At 39.1% G+C, this 21,142-nt stretch overlaps 1 protein-coding gene across 1 annotated transcript; it reads left to right on the plus strand.

Annotated features, from left to right (window-relative positions):
• The first annotated feature begins 5,377 nt into the window (after positions 1 to 5,377).
• Positions 5,378 to 18,618, plus strand: LOC142832313 (UDP-glucuronosyltransferase 2B31-like). The gene is made up of 7 exons (XM_075942713.1): positions 5,378 to 5,544; positions 7,081 to 7,848; positions 11,722 to 11,870; positions 13,426 to 13,557; positions 14,418 to 14,505; positions 15,274 to 15,493; positions 17,276 to 18,618. The coding sequence occupies exons 2-7, from the start codon at positions 7,125 to 7,127 to the stop codon at positions 17,553 to 17,555; spliced, it is 1,593 nt and encodes a 530-aa protein (XP_075798828.1). The 5' UTR covers positions 5,378 to 5,544; positions 7,081 to 7,124; the 3' UTR covers positions 17,556 to 18,618.
• Positions 18,619 to 21,142: the final 2,524 nt, after the last annotated feature.

A 21,142-nucleotide genomic window follows, 5' to 3' on the forward strand; every position in this document is an offset into this window, starting at 1 on the left:
CTGAAGTCAGGAGGATTGACACATGGACCTCCTCCATTGCATCACAGCAAAGGAGGATTTCCTTTGTATCCCTTAGTCACAACTGATCTGGACACTGTGACTATTATTTCAGCATTTAGAAGTAGACCTGAGAATATAGAGGGGAACCCCACATCAAGAAAATATTTAGTTATCCACCTAGTTAGCTTTAGTTGCTAACTTAACAAAGCCCAGTGTCATCTGAGGAATGTCTGGTCTATTGGTAAGTCTGTGGGAATGGATTTTAATTATTGACAGGACACTCCTTGTGGTCCTGTCCACAGGAGATTAAGCTGACATGATATAGAAAGGAAGACCCTTGGGGTCTTGTCCACAGTACTTGAAGCCCTCCTACATTATGATGGCCCTGAATCAAAAAGAAATACTCTGTTAGGAAGATGTTGGAGTCACACAACTCCAACTTAATTTGGAGGTCATACCAGTGACTGTTCTGATGTAACCATGTGTCATCATACCACATTTCTATTCCAGTTAATAAAAATCCAGGAATTCTAAACTTCAGGAATAAAACAGCAAATGGCACTCAGGTCATGGCATTGTGACATGTTGTGTCACTCATTTGCACTTTCAGTGACAGCTGACACCCACCCTATATGAGGTTCATCATGGACGGTGACCATGTCTTCTTCTTTTTCTTTTTTTTTTTTTTTTTTTTTAATTTTTTTATTGATAAAAGGAGGATAAAGAAAAGAAAAAAAAAAACAAATTTCCACCTCCTCCCACCAGCCTCCCATTTCCCTCCCCCTCCTCCCACTCTTCTCCCCCTCCTCCCACTCTTCTCCCCCTCCTCCCACCCCTCTCCCCTTCCCCCCACTCCTCTCCCCCTCCCTTTCCAGTCCAGAGAGCTGTCAGGGTTCCCTGCCCTGTGGTACGTCCTAGGTCCTCCCCCCTCCATCCATATCTAGGAAGGTGAACATCCAGACTGGCTAGGCTCCCACCAAGCCAGCACATGGCATAGGATCAAAACCGCGTGCCATTGTCCTTGGCGTCTCATCAGCCCTCATTGTTCGCCATGTTCCGAGAGTCCAGTTTTATCCCATGCTTTTTCTGGTAACAGTCCAGCTGGCCTTGGTGAGCTCGCAGTAGATCATCTCCACTGTCTCAGTGGGTGGGTGCACTCCTCGTGGTCCCGACATCTTTGCTCATGTTCTCACTCCTTCTGCTCCTCATTGGGACCTTGGGAGCTCAGTCCAGTGCTCCAGTGTGGGTCTCTGTCTCTATCTCCATCCATCGCCAGATGCAAGTTCTAGGATGGTATGCAATATATTCGTCAGTATTGCTCTAGGGTAGGGTCATTTCAGGTTCCCTATCCTCAGCTGCCCAGGGAACTAACTGGGGACCTCAGCTTGGGCACCTGGGAGCCCCTCTAGGGTCAAGTCTCCTGCCCACCCTAAAGTGGGTCCCTTAACTAAGAATTGTGGTTCCGTGCTCCCCTATCCAACCTTCCTTTATCCCGATCCTCCTGTTTCCCCAAGTCCACCCTCCTTCCCTTCTACCTTTTCTCTCCCCATCTCCCCTAACCCCCATCCCACCCCACCCCCAAGATCCCATTTTTCCCCCGGGCAATTTTGTCTACTTCCCTTATCCAAGAGGATAACTATATGTTTTTCCTTGGGTTCACCTTCTTACTTAGCTTCTTTAGATTCGCCTATTGTAGACTCCATGAACCCTATTTATGGCTAGAAACCAATTATGAGTGAGTACATCCCATGTTCGTCTTTTTGGGCCTGGGATACCTCACTCAGGATAGTGTTTTCTATTTCCATCCATTTGCATGCAAAATTCGAGAAGTCATTGTTTTTTACCGCAGCGTAGTACTCTAGTGTGTATATATTCCATACTTTCTTCATCCATTCTTCCATTGAAGGGCATCTAGGTTGTTTCCAGGTTCTGGCTATTACAAATAATACTGCTATGAACATAGTTGAACAAATGCTTTTGACATGTGATAGAGCATCTCTTGGGTAAATTCCCAGGAGTGGTATTGCTGGGTCCAGGGGTAGGTTGATCCCGAATTTCCGGAGAAACCGAAACACTGACTTCCACAGTGGTTGCACAAGATTGCATTCCCACCAGCAATGGATGAGGGTACCCCTTCCTCCACAGCCTCTCCAGCAAAGGCTATCCTTGGTGTTTTTGACTTTAGCCAATCTTACAGGTGTAAGATGATATCTCAAAGTTGTTTTGATTTGCATTTCCCTGATCGCTAAGGAGGTTGAGCATGACCTTAAGTGTCTTTTGGTCATTTGAACTTCTTCTGTTGAGAATTCTCTGTTCAGTTCAGCGCCCCATTTTTTAATTGGGTTAATTAGCATTTTAAAGTCTAGTTTCTTGAGTTCTCTATATATTTTGGAGATCAGACCTTTGTCTGTTGCGGGGTTGGTGAAGATCTTCTCCCAGTCAGTAGGTTGCCTTTGTGTCTTAGTGACAGTGTCCTTTGCTTTACAGAAGCTTCTCAGTTTTAGTAGGTCCCATTTATTCAATGTTGCCCTTAATGTCTGTGCTTCTGGGGTTATACCTAAGAAGCGATCGCCTGTGCCCATCTGTTGTAGGGTATTGCCCACTTTCTCTTCTATCAGGTTCAGTGTTTTCGGGCTGATATTGAGGTCTTTAATCCATTTGGACTTGAGTTTTGTGCACGGTGATAGATATGGGTCTATTTTCATTCTTCTACAGGTTGACATCCAGTTGTGCCAGCACCATTTGTTGAAGATGCTTTCTTTCTTCCAATGTAAACTTTTAGCTCCTTTATCGAAAATGAGGTGTTCATAGGTTTGTGGGATAAAGTCCGGGTCTTCTATACGATTCCATTGGTCGACTTCTCTGTTTTTATGCCAGTACCACATTTCTATTCCAGTTAATAAAAATCCAGGAATTCTAACATTTCTATTCCAGTTAATAAAAATCCAGGAATTCTAAACTTCAGGAATAAAACAGCAAATGGCACTCAGGTCATGGCATTGTGACATGTTGTATCACTTATTTGCACTTTCAGTGACAGCTGACACCCACCCTATATGAGGTTCATCATGGACGGTGACCATGTCTTCTTCTTTTTCATATATCCCCACTTCATAGAACAATGTGATACTCAGCGAATAATTTTTTAATGAATCTAAGGATCTAGTTCTTTAATCCAGGTATATACTATAAGGGTCTCATGGGTAAGTTAAATTCTAAATGTAAAAACAAGACTATCCTAATCTGATATCATAGCTAACTCAGATATAACTTGATAGTGCTATTCTAGAAATGGGACAAATGCTTCAAGGTGTACTGTGATTTCTGTGTGCAGATGACATGCATTTATTAAGAAAAAATTGGGATTTCTATCTCATGACCCTGACAATAAGACATAGATTACCTTTGTGATGTAAAAGTTCCTACGATTAGCTCTCGACATTTTAACAGCAATACAAGCAAGCTGATGCTAGGATTAAATGAAATAAGGAAGAGAGCTGAAACTGGCCAAGCAAGTTCCCCATAGATTTGCAAACAGATTATGCCAAAGTCACAAAGTTACAGGCCCAAGGTATAAAGGCAGCACTGGCAAAAAGAAATCATTACTTACAAGGGTTAAAAGAACACTGATTATTCACAGGGAGAAAATTTTAGGAAAACAGAAGCAGACTCTGGATCCTGCCAATTCTCCTGAGCTGAAACCAAAGTTCACATTAGATGAGATCAAGCCAGTTCAGGGTCCTCTGAAAAAGCAACCAGCCTCTTAACTGCTGCGCCAATACTTCAGCACCAGTGTTTGATGAGAAAATTATGTTTCTTTGTTTATCATATTTATTTTTTATTTTCTTTTATCCTTTTCTTTCATTTGTTCTCCTTGTGAATGATTATCTATATTCTTGAGACAGACTCTCATTATGCAGCTCCAGGCATTCGCAATCCCTCCAGATAACCCGGGTTAGCTTTGAACTCATAGAGATCCTCTTGCATCTGTCACTTGAGTGCTGGGATTAAAGGTGTATGCCTTCTTGCCTGGGTAACCTAAACTTCTTTTTTTATTTTTATTTTCTAATTACTTTGTGTAGCCAGACTGGTGGTACACCCCTTTAGTCCCAGTACTCTGGAAGCAGATACAAGGGAATCTCCGTTAGCTCAAAACCAACTAGCACTACAGAATGAATTCCATAACAGGCAAGGCTACACAGGAAAACCCTGTCTCCAAAAACCAAAAAGAAAAATTTATTTTATGAAAAAATATAATTGAAGAAAAAACAGAAAAAGAAAAACAAAACAGTAGCCAGTCATGGTGGCACATGCTTTTAACCCCAGCACTCCAGGGCCAAAGGCTGATGGATCTCTGACTTCCAAGCCAGCCTGGTCTACAGAGAGAGTTCTAGGACAGCCAGGGATACATGAGCAACTCTGTCTCAAAAATAGATAGTAGATAGATAGATAGATAGATAGATAGATAGATAGATAGATAGATAGATGATAGATAGATAATTCGTTTTACACAAATAATATACATACATATGTATATGTATGTATGTCTAGGATTCCTAATGTTGGGAAATAAACTCGTTCAGGCAATAAGAAAAAATTTTGTTCTCATTGCAGTGTGCATACATATTGCCCAAGCCGTACTACTGCCACCCACATTCAGGGGTCTCTACCTCTTAAATGATCATATGCAAATGAATATATACAAATGATCAATTAAAGTGCTTTAAGAAGTAAAGCTAAGAATTATAAATATAAGATATTAATAAAGGTGTGAAAATATATTTGTTACTGAATTTGAAATTTGTTTTTCTGTTGACCTCAAATACAGAGAAGCAGCTAAGGTAAGTTTCATTAATAGGACTCATTAAAACGAAAACTTCTTTCATCAAAAAAACATTAAAAGTACTGAAAAGACAAATCACAAACCTGGGAAATATATTGTAAATCTGGAGAATGCATTTGAAAGTCATATACCAAAAAGAAAGAAGGAGGAAGAGGATGAGGAGGAAAAGGAGGAGGAAAAAGAGGAGAGATGATCCAAGGATCTGAATAGACATTATCCATGAAATAACTGCAGGTGGCCAATACACATATAGAAGTATGTTCAGCATCATTATGCTTAACGTCATTCAGACTCAGCCCAAAAAAACAACAAGATAATAACAGGCAAGGGGAGACAGCTGTACTGTGTTGTGAATGGCAACCCAAGCAGCTCCTGAGCATTGGGCTCCCGTAGTTACATATCAAAGACAAGTAAGAACAAACCCACATGAACACTTTACATGCAACCAGGACAGGGACATAGCAGCAGGCAGGTGGATCCCCATTTTGAGGTCCCCGCCCCAGCTTGTTAAACTCCCGCGAGGTCCTGCCAAAAGTTTCCGCCCAAGCTTCCTGCCTGCCCAGCTCCCGGGCTCCCTGCTGCACCCACTTTCATGCTTATCCCAGGACTGGCCACGAGTTCCATCGGGTGTCCCGTTCTTCGCTGCCCACTCAGGAGCAACTCTGTCATCTTGCCCACTTCGGGGCTCCCAGAGAACACAGGTCAGGATAAACTCGGTTCTGCACAAGAACGTGAACTACTTTGCCTGTTTTTCTCCCAGCTCTCTAAGTCCTCTTGCCTTTGATCTCTGAGGCACAGCTCATAGTTCACCGGATTTCATGTTTTGTTTGTGCTATGCTTAGCACAGCCCTGGAGCTTAAGCAGAGAGGCACTCAGTCTTTTCCTAATGATATCTTGCAAACAAGGGGTTATGTTCATGGTGATGTCTGTAAAAGATTCGTGGACTAATAAAGGGTTTAGATCAAAATGTAGAAGAGGAAAAAAAGATGGAACATGAATATTAGTAAAAAGTATTGATTAGTAGTCAAAAGTGAGAGTAAAGCTATCAACTTAGAAATGAGGAAGTATGGACGTACTGTTACAAAATAGATTTAACATGACATAACAGAACCTTCTCTACCTCCTATAATATGACAGCACTTTAAAGCCTTACAAGCATCAAAGCCAACAAAGCACCAGGAATTTTATATCAGCTACATGAAAACCTCAAAATAAGAAAGCAAAGACGTCCATGAGTAAGGGGTCACAGCCTGTGTGTCTCAACAAGGCAGTTACACACACTCACACACACACACACACACACACACACACACACACCTAAATAAGCCAAACAAAGGAGTAAAATTAATTGTGAAATCTAGAAAAAAAAGCAGATTTATTGATTGTGATCACTTTAGGAGGAGAGACAGTCACCCATAACCAACTCCATCTTTGAAATTCAGACAAGACATAAGCATAGCTAAGCAGTACAGCCGTTATGTGGTCTCTTGCCCAATATTACCCTAGTTCCAAAGGCTCTACAAAAGCCTTAGTTTACCTAGCATGTAAATGGCCTTTGAACACAGATTTCTTCTGGGTGCCCCCAAGGCGGCAGACATTTCTTCTCCAGCAGAAGGTCACCAGAAAAATTCTTAGTTTGGGCATCTTTTCTTTCTGTACTCTGATAGTCACAAAGGGAAGCAGAAGTGTCTCAGATTATATTCACTCATGCCAGCATGACTAGTTACAAGAAAACAGATTCCTGGTTGGGCAGAGCTGGAACCAATGGAAAAGCTTAAAGAACAGGGTTTCTATCTAGGATAAAATCATCTCTAATTTTAAATACAGTGTTTATAATTATATTGTATAATGTATATTCGGAGGTTATGCTATAGACCTCTGAACCTTTTATTTGAAATCATTAAATATTATGATAAATGATTGCTATTGCCAACATTCATACGGAGACACGGTGAACTGAGGTATTTAAAAACCGTGACACAACAAATATTACTTTACTGCAAGTTTCTATCAAGGATGCAACTAGAGGGAGAAAGAGGAGAGGGGAGATCTTACTTTCCTCTGTTCTCCAAGTACGTTATACAATCAAGGTCACTGAGAATCGGTAGTCTTTTCAGATGTTCACATGTACCTCCTGGATTTTGCACTTGTCATCCTGAGACTGTGATTGTCTCATGTGTATTAGCTTTAGGGGGCACAAGTTACATTTTAACTAATTTTTGCTCTTTATCTATAAGACCTGCAAATCACCATTTGAAGAGCAACTCTGAGCTTACCCAAGATGTCTGTGAAAATGACAGCAGCCCTACTCCTGCTACAGCTGAGTGGCTTCTTTGGATCTGGGAGTGCTGGGAAGGTGCTGGTGTGGCCAATGGAATACAGTCATTGGCTCAACTTAAGGACAATCCTGGATGAACTTGTAAAGAAGGGCCATGAAGTGACGGTTCTGATACCCTCAGCCTCCCTTTCTTATGAGGTTGATAACACATCTGCTATTGAATTAGAGACATACCCTTCATCCACTTCCCTGGCTGACGTGGCAGCCATTTTCATGGAATCAATCAGAAAATGTGTTTATGACCTGCCAAAGCAATCATTTTGGGGATACTTTGTATTGTTGCAAGAAGTGGTTTGGGAAGATTCAAATTATTTTGAAAGTCTCTGCAAAGATGTAGTTTTTAACAAGGAACTCATGACAAAACTACAAAATTCAAGCTTTGATGTCATAGTAGCTGATCCTTTCGTGGCCTGCGGTGACCTGCTGGCTGAGATTCTCAAGATACCACTTGTTTACAGTCTCCGATTCTTTCCTGGCTCCACATATGAGAAGTACAGTGGAGGACTGCCACTGCCTCCTTCCTATGTGCCTGTTGCTATGTCAGAATTGAGTGACCGAATGACATTCATGGAGAGGGTACAAAATCTGATCTATGTGCTTGCTTTTGACTTTTGGTTCCAAACATTTAACGAGAAGAGGTGGAATCAGTTTTACAGTGAAGTCTTGGGTAAGTGCCATGGTCATCTGGGATTGTTGCATTCAAAATTTGCTGTGTCATTGAAGGGGAACTTGAAGCAACAGGATTGACAACAGAAGGATTTCTCTCTCCTAAATAAAATGGTGAAGAGGCTATGAAATTATCTGCCAAAATCAAAGCGTTGTAGAAAACCTTAGGTCCCAATGTCAACTACAGAGCCTTGTCTATGACTTGCAAGGGACTCTTCAGAAAAGCACACACACAGAAAACAAATCTTTGAGAATTTCTCTAAAAAGTAACAGATCAACAAGTTTTTTAACTTGTGGTTTTTTCTTCTCATTTTATTCTTATTTTTCTAAATTTTTGCTCTGCTCACCTCCCCTACTACCCTCTCCCATGATTCCCATGCTCCCAATTTACTCAGAATATCTTGTCTTTTTCTCCTTCCCATGTAGATTAGATCCATATATGTCTCTCTTGGGGTCTCTGTGTTGTCTAGTTTCTCTGGGATTGTGATTTATAGGCTGGTATTCTTTACTATATGTCTAAAAGCCACTTATGAGTGTGTACATATGTATCTTTCTGGATCTCTTACCTTAGTCAAGATGATGTTTTCTAGATCCATTCACTCGTCCCCTAATTTCAAGATGTCATGTTGTAATAAGAGCGGCGGGCTACATTCCCGGCACCGGGCCCCCACATGACTAGCTTATGCCCCAAAATAATTACACAGAAACTGTATTCTTTTAAACACTGCTTGGCCCATTAGTTTCAGCCTCTTATTGGCTAGCTCTTACATATTGTTCTAACCCATTTCTAATAATCTGTGTAGCCCACGAGGTGTCTTACCAGGGAAGATCTTAACCTTTGTCTGTCTGGAGTGGGAGAATCATGGCGACTCTCTGACTAGGCTTCGTTCTCCCAGCATTCTGTTCAGTCTACTCCGCCTACCTAATTTTCTGTCCTATTAAAGGGCTAAGCAGTCTCTTTATTTAACCAATGAAATTAACACAAAACAGAAGACTCTTCCCCATCAATGTCATTTATTTTTTTCTGCTGTGTAGTACTCCATTGTGTAAATGTACAACACTTTCCTTATCAATTTTTTGGTCTAGGGGTACTCAGGTTATTTACAGGTTCTGGCTATGACAAATAATAATGCTATGAACATAGCTGAGCTCATATCCTTGTGGTATGATGGAGCATCCTTTGGGTATACACCCAAAGTGGTATTGCTGGGTCTTGAGGTAGGTTGTTTCCTAATTTTCTGAGAAATGGTCATACTGATATGTATAAGAGGCTGTACCAGCTTGCACTCCCGCCAGCAATGGAGGAGTGTTCCCTTTACACCACATGCTCTCCAGCATAAGTTGTCATCATTGTTTCTCATCTTGTCTTTTCTTACAGGTGTAAGATGGAATCTCAGAGTTATTTTGATTTTCATTTCTCTGATGGCTAAGGATGTTGAGCATTTCATTAAGTGTCTTTCAGCCATTTTAGATTCATCTGTTGAGAGTTGTTTGTTTAGGTCTGTACCCCAGTTTTTATTGGATTATTTGTTCTTTTGGTGACCAGTTTCTTCTCTGTATGCTTGGGAGATCAGCTCTCTGTTCAACATGGGGTTGGTGAAGATCTTTTCCCATTTTGTAGGCTGCCATTTTATCTTGTTGACTGTGGTTTTTGCTTTACAGAAGCTTCTTAGTTTGAGAGGGTCCAATTTATTAATTGTTTCTCTCAGTGTCTGTGCTGCTGAAGTTATATTTAGGAAGTGGTCTCCTGTGCCAATGCATTGAAGTGTGCTTCCCAATTTCACTTCTGTGAGGTTAAGTGTGGTTGGTTTTATGTTGAGGTCTTTGATCCATTTGGACTTGAGTTTGGTGCTTGGGGATAGGTATGGATCTACTTTCATTCTTCTGCATATTGATATCCAGTTATGCCAGCACCATTTGTTGAATATCTTTCTTTTTTCCATTTTATATTTTTATGTTTTTGTCAAAACTCGGGTGCTCCTAGGTGTGTACATTAATATATGGTTCTTCTATTTTGTTCCATTGGTCTTTCTGTCTGTTTTATACTAATACCAGGCTATTTTCGATAATGTAGCTCTGCAGTAGAGATTGAAGTCAGAGATTGTGATGCCTCCAGAAGTTCCTTTATTGTACTGGATAGTTTTGGCTATTCTGGGTTTTTTTGCTTTTCCATATAAAGTTGAACATTGTTCTTTCAAGATCTGTGAAGAATTTTGCTTGGATTTTGATGGACATTGCATTGAATCTGTAGATTGCTTTTGGTGAGATAGCCATTTTTACAGTGTTAATTCTACCTACCCAAGAGCATGGGAGATCTTTCCATTTTCTGGTGTTTCTTTAATTTCTTTCTTCAAAGATTTAAAGTTCTTGTCATACAGGTCTTCCACTTGTTTGGTTAGAGTTACTCCAAAATCTTTTATATTATTTGTGGCTATTGTGAAGGTTGATGTTTCTCAGATTTCTATCTTAGCCCATTTATCAACTATGTAAAGGAGGGCTACTGATTTTTTTCAAGTTAATCTTGTATCCTGCTACATTACTGAAGGTGTTTATGATAACTCATGTTTTAAAACCGTAAGTTGTCTTGTGTGGTGACATCATCATGATCCATTGCTACCATTACTATTATTAACATGAGTATTCATTGCACACTTGTCTCATGGGTGGGGAGTTTGTGCTCTGTGTATATGTGTGTGTGTGTGTGTGTGTGTGTGTGAGAGAGAGAGAGAGAGAGAGAGAGAGAGAGAGAGAGAGAGAGAGAGAGAGATTCAAATTTGATGAGGTTTTACTTCCACCTTTATTTGGATTGTCAATATCAATTCAGGTGTTCAAACATGCATGGAGACTGGACTCAATTCATTGAGCTTTTCTTGTAAACACTTTTATCGCCTAATTTATTTCACGAGTCGCTAAAACAATAGCTTTTTTTAAAAAACTCCATATGCTCATGATTTGCACATATAACTAGAGACTACTAAGTATTTCTTGCTTAGGGGCATTAATAGCTTTGAGAACTTTTCCGTTTATGTACATTAGTTTTCTCATTTAATATTTGAAATATTTTTTATTTCATCTTCTAAATTTCTGCACAGCTGTGAATACACTGACTATATATATATATATATATATATATATATATATATATATGAAGCACAGAAAATATATGAATTTAAGATTGGGAAAATTTACATTTTTTTCTTTATTAGAAGGGTTGAAATTGTATTTAAAATGTTTACCACTGAAGTATAAAAGCAATGATTACTAATTACAGTATTTTAAAATATATTTAATGACCAAACATCTATCTTTCCATGATTGAAGACTTGTTACTTTCATTATCAGCAAACAAACTTATACATGCCTGATTGTTACATAGTCAATCATGAATCAAGAGCAGCATGAGGACAAGAAACACAAGAATAACCAAAAATTCCCTTTGAGTTTATCTTGGACTAAACAGTGAGACTCTGTCTTGAAATAAAGTGCTAAAGCAGAATCCCCATGAATTTTTACACTGGGCGTGGGAGCTCACACCTGTAATCCCAGCAGTAGCATTGTGGAGGAAGAGCATTTGGAGTTCAAGATCAACTATGGCTACATAGTTATGCAAGAACCACACTAGGCTACACCAGAAAACCTCAAAACATAAGTATGAGAAACATATTACAAAATTGTATCAAACATTATACACACAGATATAGATAAATAGATGCATAGTTATATATGTAATTATATGTTTTCTAGCCCAGCAATACACTTTTAAACAACCCCAGCTACATTATCAAAATTATTTCCAGAGGACTACCTGGCATATTCATCTTCTCCTGACATTTTTTTCACCTGTCCTACCTTGGCTGTCCTGATTCCTCTTCAGGAAAACCCACAACACTCACTGAGATGATGGGGAAGGCAGATATATGGCTCATTCGAACCTACTGGGATTTGGAATTTCCTCACCCTGTCTTACCAAACTTTGATTTTGTTGGAGGACTCCACTGCAGACCTGCCAAGCCTCTGCCAAAGGTAAGTATAGTCCCATTTGTTTGTTTTAGTTTTTTTTTTGTATTTTCAGCAAGGGTGATTATCATTTATTCAATCAGAATGTTCGTCAAACTCAGAGTCACCAGAATTAGATAAGTAAGTGGCAAATAGAAATGCCTGTATCTATTCCATCACAAGAGTCTGACTATCATTTGGATTAAATTAATTCAGCAAGGTTCTGTTTTAGATAAACAATTTCTTATATTTGAGTATAAAAAGAATGAGCAAATACCTAATATAGAGAAAGGTCCACAAACCAACTCCTGTAGAAAGTGATTTGAGAGAAAGTAGATAAAATGTCAACAAAGAAACATTTATTTTCACAAGTCATAATGGCTCTATTTACTTTCTTGAGCAATCACACAAGTGAGAACACACCCCTGACCATACATACATAACTACACATACATTTTCAGTAACATAAATTGACAGCACATAGTAAATTTTTTTCCAATGAATCTGACATCAGTTAGAAAGAACACAAATAAAAAGATAATGGACAGTCGTAAGAAAATTAGTAATAGATTGGTGAACCATGCGTTCTACTCCTGAGAATGTATGTAAAAGAACTGAATGAAGGACTTCAATGAGATAGTAATGCAAGGATGCTCTTGGCAGCACTATTCCTGAAGGGAAGCATGCAAGGGGGTTTGAATAAGAATGATCTCATAGGCTCATATACTTGAAAGTTTAATTCCCAATTGGTGAACAGTTTAGGAAGGATTCCCAAATATGTCTTAGTTGGAGAAATGTGTCGCTGGACATAGGCTTTGAGGTTTGAGAAGCACAAACTCTGCTTGGCTTCTTTCTATCTGTCTGCCTCTCATAGTACAGGTTTAGTTCAGAGTTACAGTTCTAGTACCATGCCTGCCTGCCATGGTGCTCCCTACCAAGATGCACACAGACAAACCACCTGAAACTTGAAACAAAACCGAATGAAATACTTTCTTTTAGAAGTTTTTTTAATCATGGTGTGTCCTCACAACATTAGAACAGTAACTAAGAAAGGGATAAACAACCTAGATATCACTAGAATTATTGATAAAAATTATATAGTGTGCAAATAAAAACAATTACTAAAACATTAAAACCTAGGGTATAGAAACACATGGTATGACTTTAAAAGCAGTACAATAAATAAATAAATAAATGGCTAATGAGCAAGACAAAAATAAAATAAAAAAAATTTATGAGAACTACCTAGAATGGTCAAAATAACAGAAACAGAAAGCAGGTATTTGGTGGCCAAAGGACCAGGAATGGAGAAAGAGAACTTGGAATTAAATATCAACAAATCTTGCCTTTCAAGATGAAAAGAACTGTTTGTGTGAGTGTGAGTATGTCTAACGCAGAGAGCTATGACCGTACACTTGACTACAACTTGTATATTATATGTGGATGTGAATAGTTTTAAAACACCGACTACTCTGATCATTTCTAATGCTGCTCAGTTTCTTCCTGTGGATGTTGGTGTCAGTTTTTATGCAGGTTGTTTAGTGTTGCTGCTGTTTGTGATGGGCTGATATCTCATCAACAGGAAATAGAAGACTTCGTCCAGTCTTCCGGAGAACATGGTGTGGTAGTGTTTTCCCTGGGGTCCATGGTGGGTGCTGTAACAGAAGAAAGGGCCAATGTGATTGCAGCAGGCCTTGCCCAGATTCCACAGAAGGTGAGATACAGTGCCTCGGTGTGGCATCCTCACTGAGACGGCTTACAAGAGAGCTGTAGGGATGAAGGTCTAAGTGCCATGGGAATCCATAAATAGAATAAATTTTATGGATGAGAATATCTTTTTTCAATAAATGGAAAATAGACAAAATAAATAAAATGCAAAATTTTAAAATGGAGTACGTATCATAGATTTGCGTTCCTGTGTAATCATGAACAAATGTTGATCACCTGCATTGAAAATGGGCCTATGCTGTATGTTTCCCCTGCTAATCCAAAACCTAGGAAGAACAAGATTTTCCAACCGCCAAGTCCACCTTGGGGAACTGAGCCTGTTAATGGTGGAAAAGGTGGTAACTTGAGGACATGCTCTTGAAGTGATCGTGTACACAATCACTCTTCAAAGGCCTAAACTAATAAAATACCTATGATTAAGGGATTATAAATGTACAAACTCAAATATGATTGGCAAATAGTTATAGTGAATTTGAAAAATAAAAACTGTTATAAATATATCCTAGGGGAAAAAACAGGTATATATTAGTAACTTTGATGGTTGTTGAACTGGAATTAAGTTCACACATTTCTTAACTACTGCTTCAGATTGCCAGACCTAACATTGTCTAAGCCTGCTGTTGACTAAATGTTAAGGTGTCATGCTGAAACTTCGATAAGCATGAGACTAACTGCGAGACTTGCATCCTTCCTTTACTAGTTCTTCATGGTTCCCATCATCCATCCTCACTGCCTGGCCCTTACAGACTAGGGTTTATCTCCATTGATCCTTAATCACTCCAGAAATCTAGCAGGAGGAACTTGACATTTGACCAAAGTAATAAGAAGCTAGATTCATCTTCACAGGTTCTTTGGCGATTTGAAGGCAAGAAGCCAGACACCTTGGGCTCTAACACTCGGCTGTACAAATGGATTCCCCAGAATGACCTTCTCGGTAAGCATCAGGAGACACCTGAGACATAGGAATGGCTGCTCAGGAGGAGGGATGTCCACACTAATGCATTTATTACAACTGTGATCTCGTCCTGGGTAAACGGATAAAGAACTGATGTGATTATTTTGTATAGTAGCATTCGAGATGAGAGAATCTATTGTCACCGCCACTCTAATTACTGTTCAGATACATTTAAGTCACTTCTAATTTCTCTCCACGTCCTATTTCTATAACTTAACATCTACCTTCTCCCCTACAGTAGGGCAGTTTAAATGCCAGTGGGAATGGTATTCTTTCATTAAGAAGGCTTAATTTACCATGCTCCCCTCAAAGACCCCACAACATGAAATGTTCCTAAGCATGATGATTGTCCCCAGTCTGATTCCATCAAAACAAGCACTTACCCCTACTGCTTGTAGCCAACACATCTAGAGTAGGGGTTACACTGTTCTCTTAGGAGAACATTCTCTCCTGAAGTTGCATATGTTGTTTGCTCCACTTGGAAAGATCCCTGCTTTTTTTTTTTTTTGTCCGTTGAACAAAATCATTCTACTTTCCAAATTCCATGTACTCGATGTGACCTTCACTTAATCCCTGTGGACTTGCTGTGCTCTGCTGTCAAAGAAATGAGAGGAATTTCAGTTCTGTTCCATGGTATAATAATGTTGTCTAGAGAATATTTTCCCTTTCTGTGCCTTTTTCCTCTACCTCTCATTTTCTTTCTCAGGCTTTTATTTAAAATTTGCCCTTAATTTCTCCCCTTGCTAGGTCATCCTAAAACCAGAGCTTTTATTACTCATGGTGGCACCAATGGCATCTATGAGGCAATCTACCACGGGGTCCCTGTAATTGGCATTCCTTTGTTTGGAGACCAGTTTGATAATGTTGTTCACATGAAGACCAAAGGAGCAGGGGTTCGAGTGGATTTCCTCACAATGTCCAGTGCAGATTTGCTCCATGCAGTGAAGACAGTCACTAATGACCCTTCGTGAGTACAGTGAATTTATTCAAGTGGGTACTAGTCCAGATAAGTTCTTTCCAAGGTTACAGTAGCATTCTTCTGATATTTAGTCTGAGTTTGAAAACAACAACAAAAAACTAACTTTACACTGTGGAATGAGCTTTTACTGTCAATCATAACTACCAGGTATCCCTATAGACTTTCTATAAAAGAAATTAGTTTAGACTAATTGGATGATGTAAAACATTTTCTCCTGCTAAATGATAGGACACAATCACCACAAATAGGATAAAATCAAACAGAATAATGAACCTAAAAAGTACTAAATATTACAAGTCAATGACTAAAATTTCTGAAACTCATATTCTTTGTTTAAATAATCCTGACTCATGGCCCAAAGTAGTATAATTATTAATATATATGCATATGTATATATATGTATAATATGTAATGATCAAATAACTTACCATTTCCATCTCCTTAAGCATTTAGAATTTTGTTTTTGTCCGTGCTAAAAGTCTCCTCTTCCACATTCCACAGTTACAATAAGACATGTGACTTGTAGTTCAGTCATGGACTCACTGTAGAGCACTATGCTGCTTGCCAGTGGCAGGACGTATATATTAGCTGACCTCTCTCTATCTCCACTCACTGTCTCCCTTCCTAGACTCCAGTTACTACTCTGCTACTCTCTACTTCTATGGAATCAACTCTGTGGTTGCACACACTGATGAGAATGGACAGTGTTTTCATTTAGGGCTGAGTTTGTACAACTTAGTGTAATTGTAAAAAGAAGATTTCCTTCTTTATAATTGTTAAATAATATTAAACTATGCTTTTATACCACATTTTATTTATCCATCATTTCACTATGGGCACCTCAGTCAATTCCAGTTCCTAACTATCATGATCAGTGATGCAAAAACCATGGGCCTTATGTTATCGTTTTGAAATATTATGTATTATTTCATTAAATAGATTCCTAATGGTGAGAAAGCTAAAACCAGGGTAATTAGTCAGGAAATACATGCTCTTTTAGTAGCTGCTGTACTGAATTACACTCCAGCAATCACTTATATTAGTAATTCCTCCACAGCATCCTACCATTGATCAGCCTGTCCTCCTGACTTCTACACACAAAAGTGGCATCGTAAAAGCAGAGAATAGACTCACACATGTTTTCCTCTGACCTCCACGCATGCTGCATGTTCCATATCACACCCACCATGGCACACAAACAATTAGAATACATAAATATAATAAATAATTGAAAATTAACACATCCTCTGCATCCTTGTGTCTATGATTAATATGATTGTGTCTCTCTTAGAGGTACTAAGGGAGGAATTCAGATCCTCAAGCATTGTAGGCAAGCTATCAATGGGCTACATCATATGTTGTCTTGTGCAAAGTATGTCCCTTTTTGCCAGTTTACCCACTTTTCACCATTTGTGGTATATTTATTGAGTTTTCAAAGAGTTTCACAGACACAATGCCTTCTCAAAAGCATCAATGCAATCATCTTCAGATTTTGTCTAGCCACCTACCTGGCGGGGCCTGGGACAGCTTACTAATAATTTGCTCTGCTGGAAAGATTTCCTGCCCAAAATGATTTCCCATTTCAGTTTTGCAAAGAATTTCACGGAAACTACCAACTTCCAGGCAAACCTTCAAACATGTCCCAGTCAAAACCACACTGTAGCTAGTGCTCCTCTGTGGCATTTACTGAGTCTCATGATGCTTTCCAGAAATGTTCTTAAGCTTGAAGATCTTAAGTAAACTAATTGGCTTTGATGTTGATGTCTTTAGCTATAAGGAGAACGCCATGCGGCTATCAAGAATCCACCACGACCAGCCCGTGAAGCCCCTGGACAGAGCCGTCTTCTGGATTGAGTATGTCATGCGCCACAAGGGAGCCAAGCACCTTCGTGTGGCAGCGCATGACCTCACCTGGTTCCAGTACCACTCTCTGGACGTGCTTGGATTCCTGCTTGCCTGTGTGCTGACTGTGATGTTCGTCGTCACAAAGTGTTGCCTCCTTTGCTGCCAGAGATTTACTAAATCTGGAAAGAAGAAGAAAAGGGAGTAGCTGACGTGGGGAGGACTGGCACATGGACCTGCTCCAGTGCATCACAGCAGGGGAAGCTGTGGGGTTAGGGTCCTTCATCCTGTGACAAGACAGCTTCTCAGTCTTATTCATCAAATCTCGGGAATTTTTTCTCCTAGAGAATTAACAATTTTTGCACTTAATTGTACTTCATGCCTCAAATTAAACTGAAAAATAAACCCAGTAAAATTAAACTAGCCAACATGTATACACATAGGAATTTTAGAAATTCATTTTTATAGTTTAAAAATTATGCCAAAAACACTATGGCTGAGGTGACAACTCAGAAGGTAAATCACTGGTCTGTCAAGACTTTCTCCTTTAGCTTGGATCCCCAAAGCCCATATCAAAGCTGTAACCAGTAGCACCTGTAGGCCCAGTGTAAGCAAGCCAAATTTGAGTCTGAGACAGAGTTGCAAACTTTCAGGCCAACTAGCCTTTTGCTCAGCAAAAGCTACCCTGACTCATGAAGTGTGGAAGGTGAAAAATAGCACAGGTGGTTGTACTCTGACATCCCATATGCTTGCCATGATAGGTGCCCCCATGACAAATAAGCACACACATATAAAAATATACAATTACACACTTGAAACTCACATACTCCCCCAGAGAATGAAGGTGTCTCAGAGGTTGTTTGTGGATGCAAGATCACTAAGAAGCCCACTATTGATATCAACATGGTTTTGCAAGTATTGAAGACGTTTTCATTTTGCTTATTGCAGACTTTGTAGTAAAGTGTAGGCAAAGTGTTCAAGATTGGAGCTGTGTAAAAATCCTGGCCCCATATTCGTCTTTCGGATACCAGTATTGGTGCTGGTCTCACACTGGGCACAAAGCTTCTGAATAACCTTTTTCTTAAAGATCTACCAAGACGGTACTTGGAGTGGAGAGATGGGCTGAGCAGTTAGGAACACTAACTCCTCTTCCAGAAGACCATCAGTAACACCAGTTCCATGGAGTTTGTCACCCTCTTCTGGCTTCTGGTGTATGTACATGCAGACTCAACATACAAACACATAAAATAAAAATAAATTTTGAAAAACTACTTGTTTTGTGAAATGAATTTTGTTTCCACTTAACCCATTAAATTAATAATAAAATTGCCTCATTATCATAATTAATCTTTGGGAACAGATGTAAGATTCCAAATTTAAGTTTAGATATCACAAACAAAACTCAAAAAAGGTATGTTTCCACTGTTGCAGTGTGCGTGTGTATATGTCTATGTCCCTTTTAACAAATAAAATAATTTACCTTTGTTCTTCATACTTATGCTGTGACTTCAATATTTCTATATAAGTTGTTTTGAAATAATGAATATGTGCTGGGAAGATTGCTCAGTGGTTAAGAGTACTTACTGCACCAGAATTAGGAGTTAGATCAAATTTCCATCATGTGTGGAAACCTAGCATGTTTGTATGAATGTCCATAAGTTCCAGGAAGGAGGCGGGGGGAGACACTTAGATACCAGGACTTACTGGCCACCTAGTAACAAGTGACAACCTTCATGTTCAGTAAAATAGCCTGTCTTTAGTGAATAAAATAGGTGATGAATTATTGAATGAGAGAGCAGGCAAGATACTGGGCGTCCTCTGTCTTCAGCATACACATGAATTAGTGAACACACATGCACATACACACACCACTCACATGCCTGCTCACATCACATACATACAAACACATGAGAAAGAGAGAAAGATCAACACCTCATCAACTATAGTTTTCAAAAACATGTGTGGTGCCAATCTTAATTGCCAACTTGAGTGCATGTGGAATTAAGTAAAGTCCAAGCTATGAGGGATTGGGGTTTTTTTAATTGTTTTTGTTGAGCTATATAATTTTCTTTACTCCCTTCCTTCCCACTCCACTTTTACCCTCTCCCATGATTCCCATGCTCCCAATTTATTCAGAAGATCTTATCTCTTTCTACTTCCCATGTATTCGATCCCTGTATGTCTCTCTTAGAGTCTCATTTGTTCTCTACGTTCTCTGGGGTTTCTTTGCTTTATGTCTAAAAGCCATTTATGAGTGATTACATATTATGTTTGTCTTTCTGAATATGGGTTACCTGACTCAATTTGATGTTTTCTAGATCCATCCATTTGCCTGCTAATTTCAAGGCGTCATTTTTTTTCGCCGTGTAGTACTCCATTGTGAAAACATACCACATTTTCCTTAACCATTCTTTGGTCGAAGGGCATTTAGGTTGTTTCCAGTTTCTTTTATGACAAATAATCTGCTATGAACATAGTTGAGCACCTGTCTTTGTGGTATGATTGAACATCCTTTGGGTATATACCCAACAGCTGGGTCATGAGGTAGGTTGTTTCCTAATTTTCTGAGAAATCACCAAACTGATTTCCAAAGGAGCTGCAACAGTTTCCACTCCCACCCACAGGAATGTTCCCTTTACCCCACAACCTCTCTATGATAAGCTGTTATTAGTGTTTTTGATCTTGGTCATTCTGGAAGGTTTAAGATGGAATCTCACTGTTGTTTTGATTTGCATTTCTCTAATGGCTAAAGATGTTGAGTGTTTCCTTTAATTTTCTTCAGTCATGTTAGATCGTCTCTTGAGAGTTCCCTGTTTAGGTCTGTACCCATTTTTTTATTGGATTATTTGTTATTTTGGTGACCAGTTTCTTGAGTTCTTTGTATACTTTGGAGATCAACCCACTGTCTGATGTGGGTTTGATAACGCTCTTTTCCCATTCTATAGACTGCCATTTGTTTGTGTCTTTTGCTTTACCTAAGCTTCTCAGCTTCAGGAGGTCCTTTTATTAGTTGCTGCTTTCAGTGTTTGTACTACTAGGGTTATATTTAGGAAGTGATCTCCTGTGCCAATGCATTCAAATGTATTTCCTACTTTCTCCACTATGAGGGTCAGTGTGGTTGATTTTATGTTGAGGTCTCTGATCCATTTGGGCTTGAGTTTTCTGCTTGGTGGTAGATATAAACCTATTTTCATTCTTCTACATGTTGATATCCAGTTATGACAGCACCATTTGTTGAATATCTTTCTTTTTTCCATTTTATATTTTTTGCTTCTTTGTCAAAAGTCAGGTACTCCTCCCTGTGTGTGCTTATGAGTTGTAGGAGTTCTTGGTAGAATTTTCGAGGTCACTTTTGTAAACTACAGTAAGAGTTTGATTTCTTCTTTTTTGATTTATAGTCCCTTGATCTCCTTTGTTGTCTTATTACTCTAGCTAGGACCTCAAGTACTATGTTGAATAGATAATGAGAGAGTGAACAGCCTTGTTTTGTTCTTGATTTCAGTGGAATTGTTTTGAGTTTCTCTCTATTCAGTTGGATGTTGAATGTTGAATTGCTGTATATAGAGTTTATTATGTTTAGGTACGTTCCTTGTATCACTGTTCTCTCCAAGACCTTTATCATGAAGGGCTGTAGTATTTTATCAAAGGTTTTTTTCAACATCTGTGAATGAAATGATCATCTGTGGGTTTTTATTATTTAGTTTGTTTATGTGGTGGATTACAATAACAGATTTTCATATGTTGAACCATCCTGTCATCTCTAGGATAAATCCTACTTGATCGTGGTGGATAAAT

This window comes from Microtus pennsylvanicus, chromosome 12 (genome assembly GCF_037038515.1).
Source record: "Microtus pennsylvanicus isolate mMicPen1 chromosome 12, mMicPen1.hap1, whole genome shotgun sequence".
Classification (NCBI taxonomy): Eukaryota; Metazoa; Chordata; class Mammalia; order Rodentia; family Cricetidae; genus Microtus; species Microtus pennsylvanicus.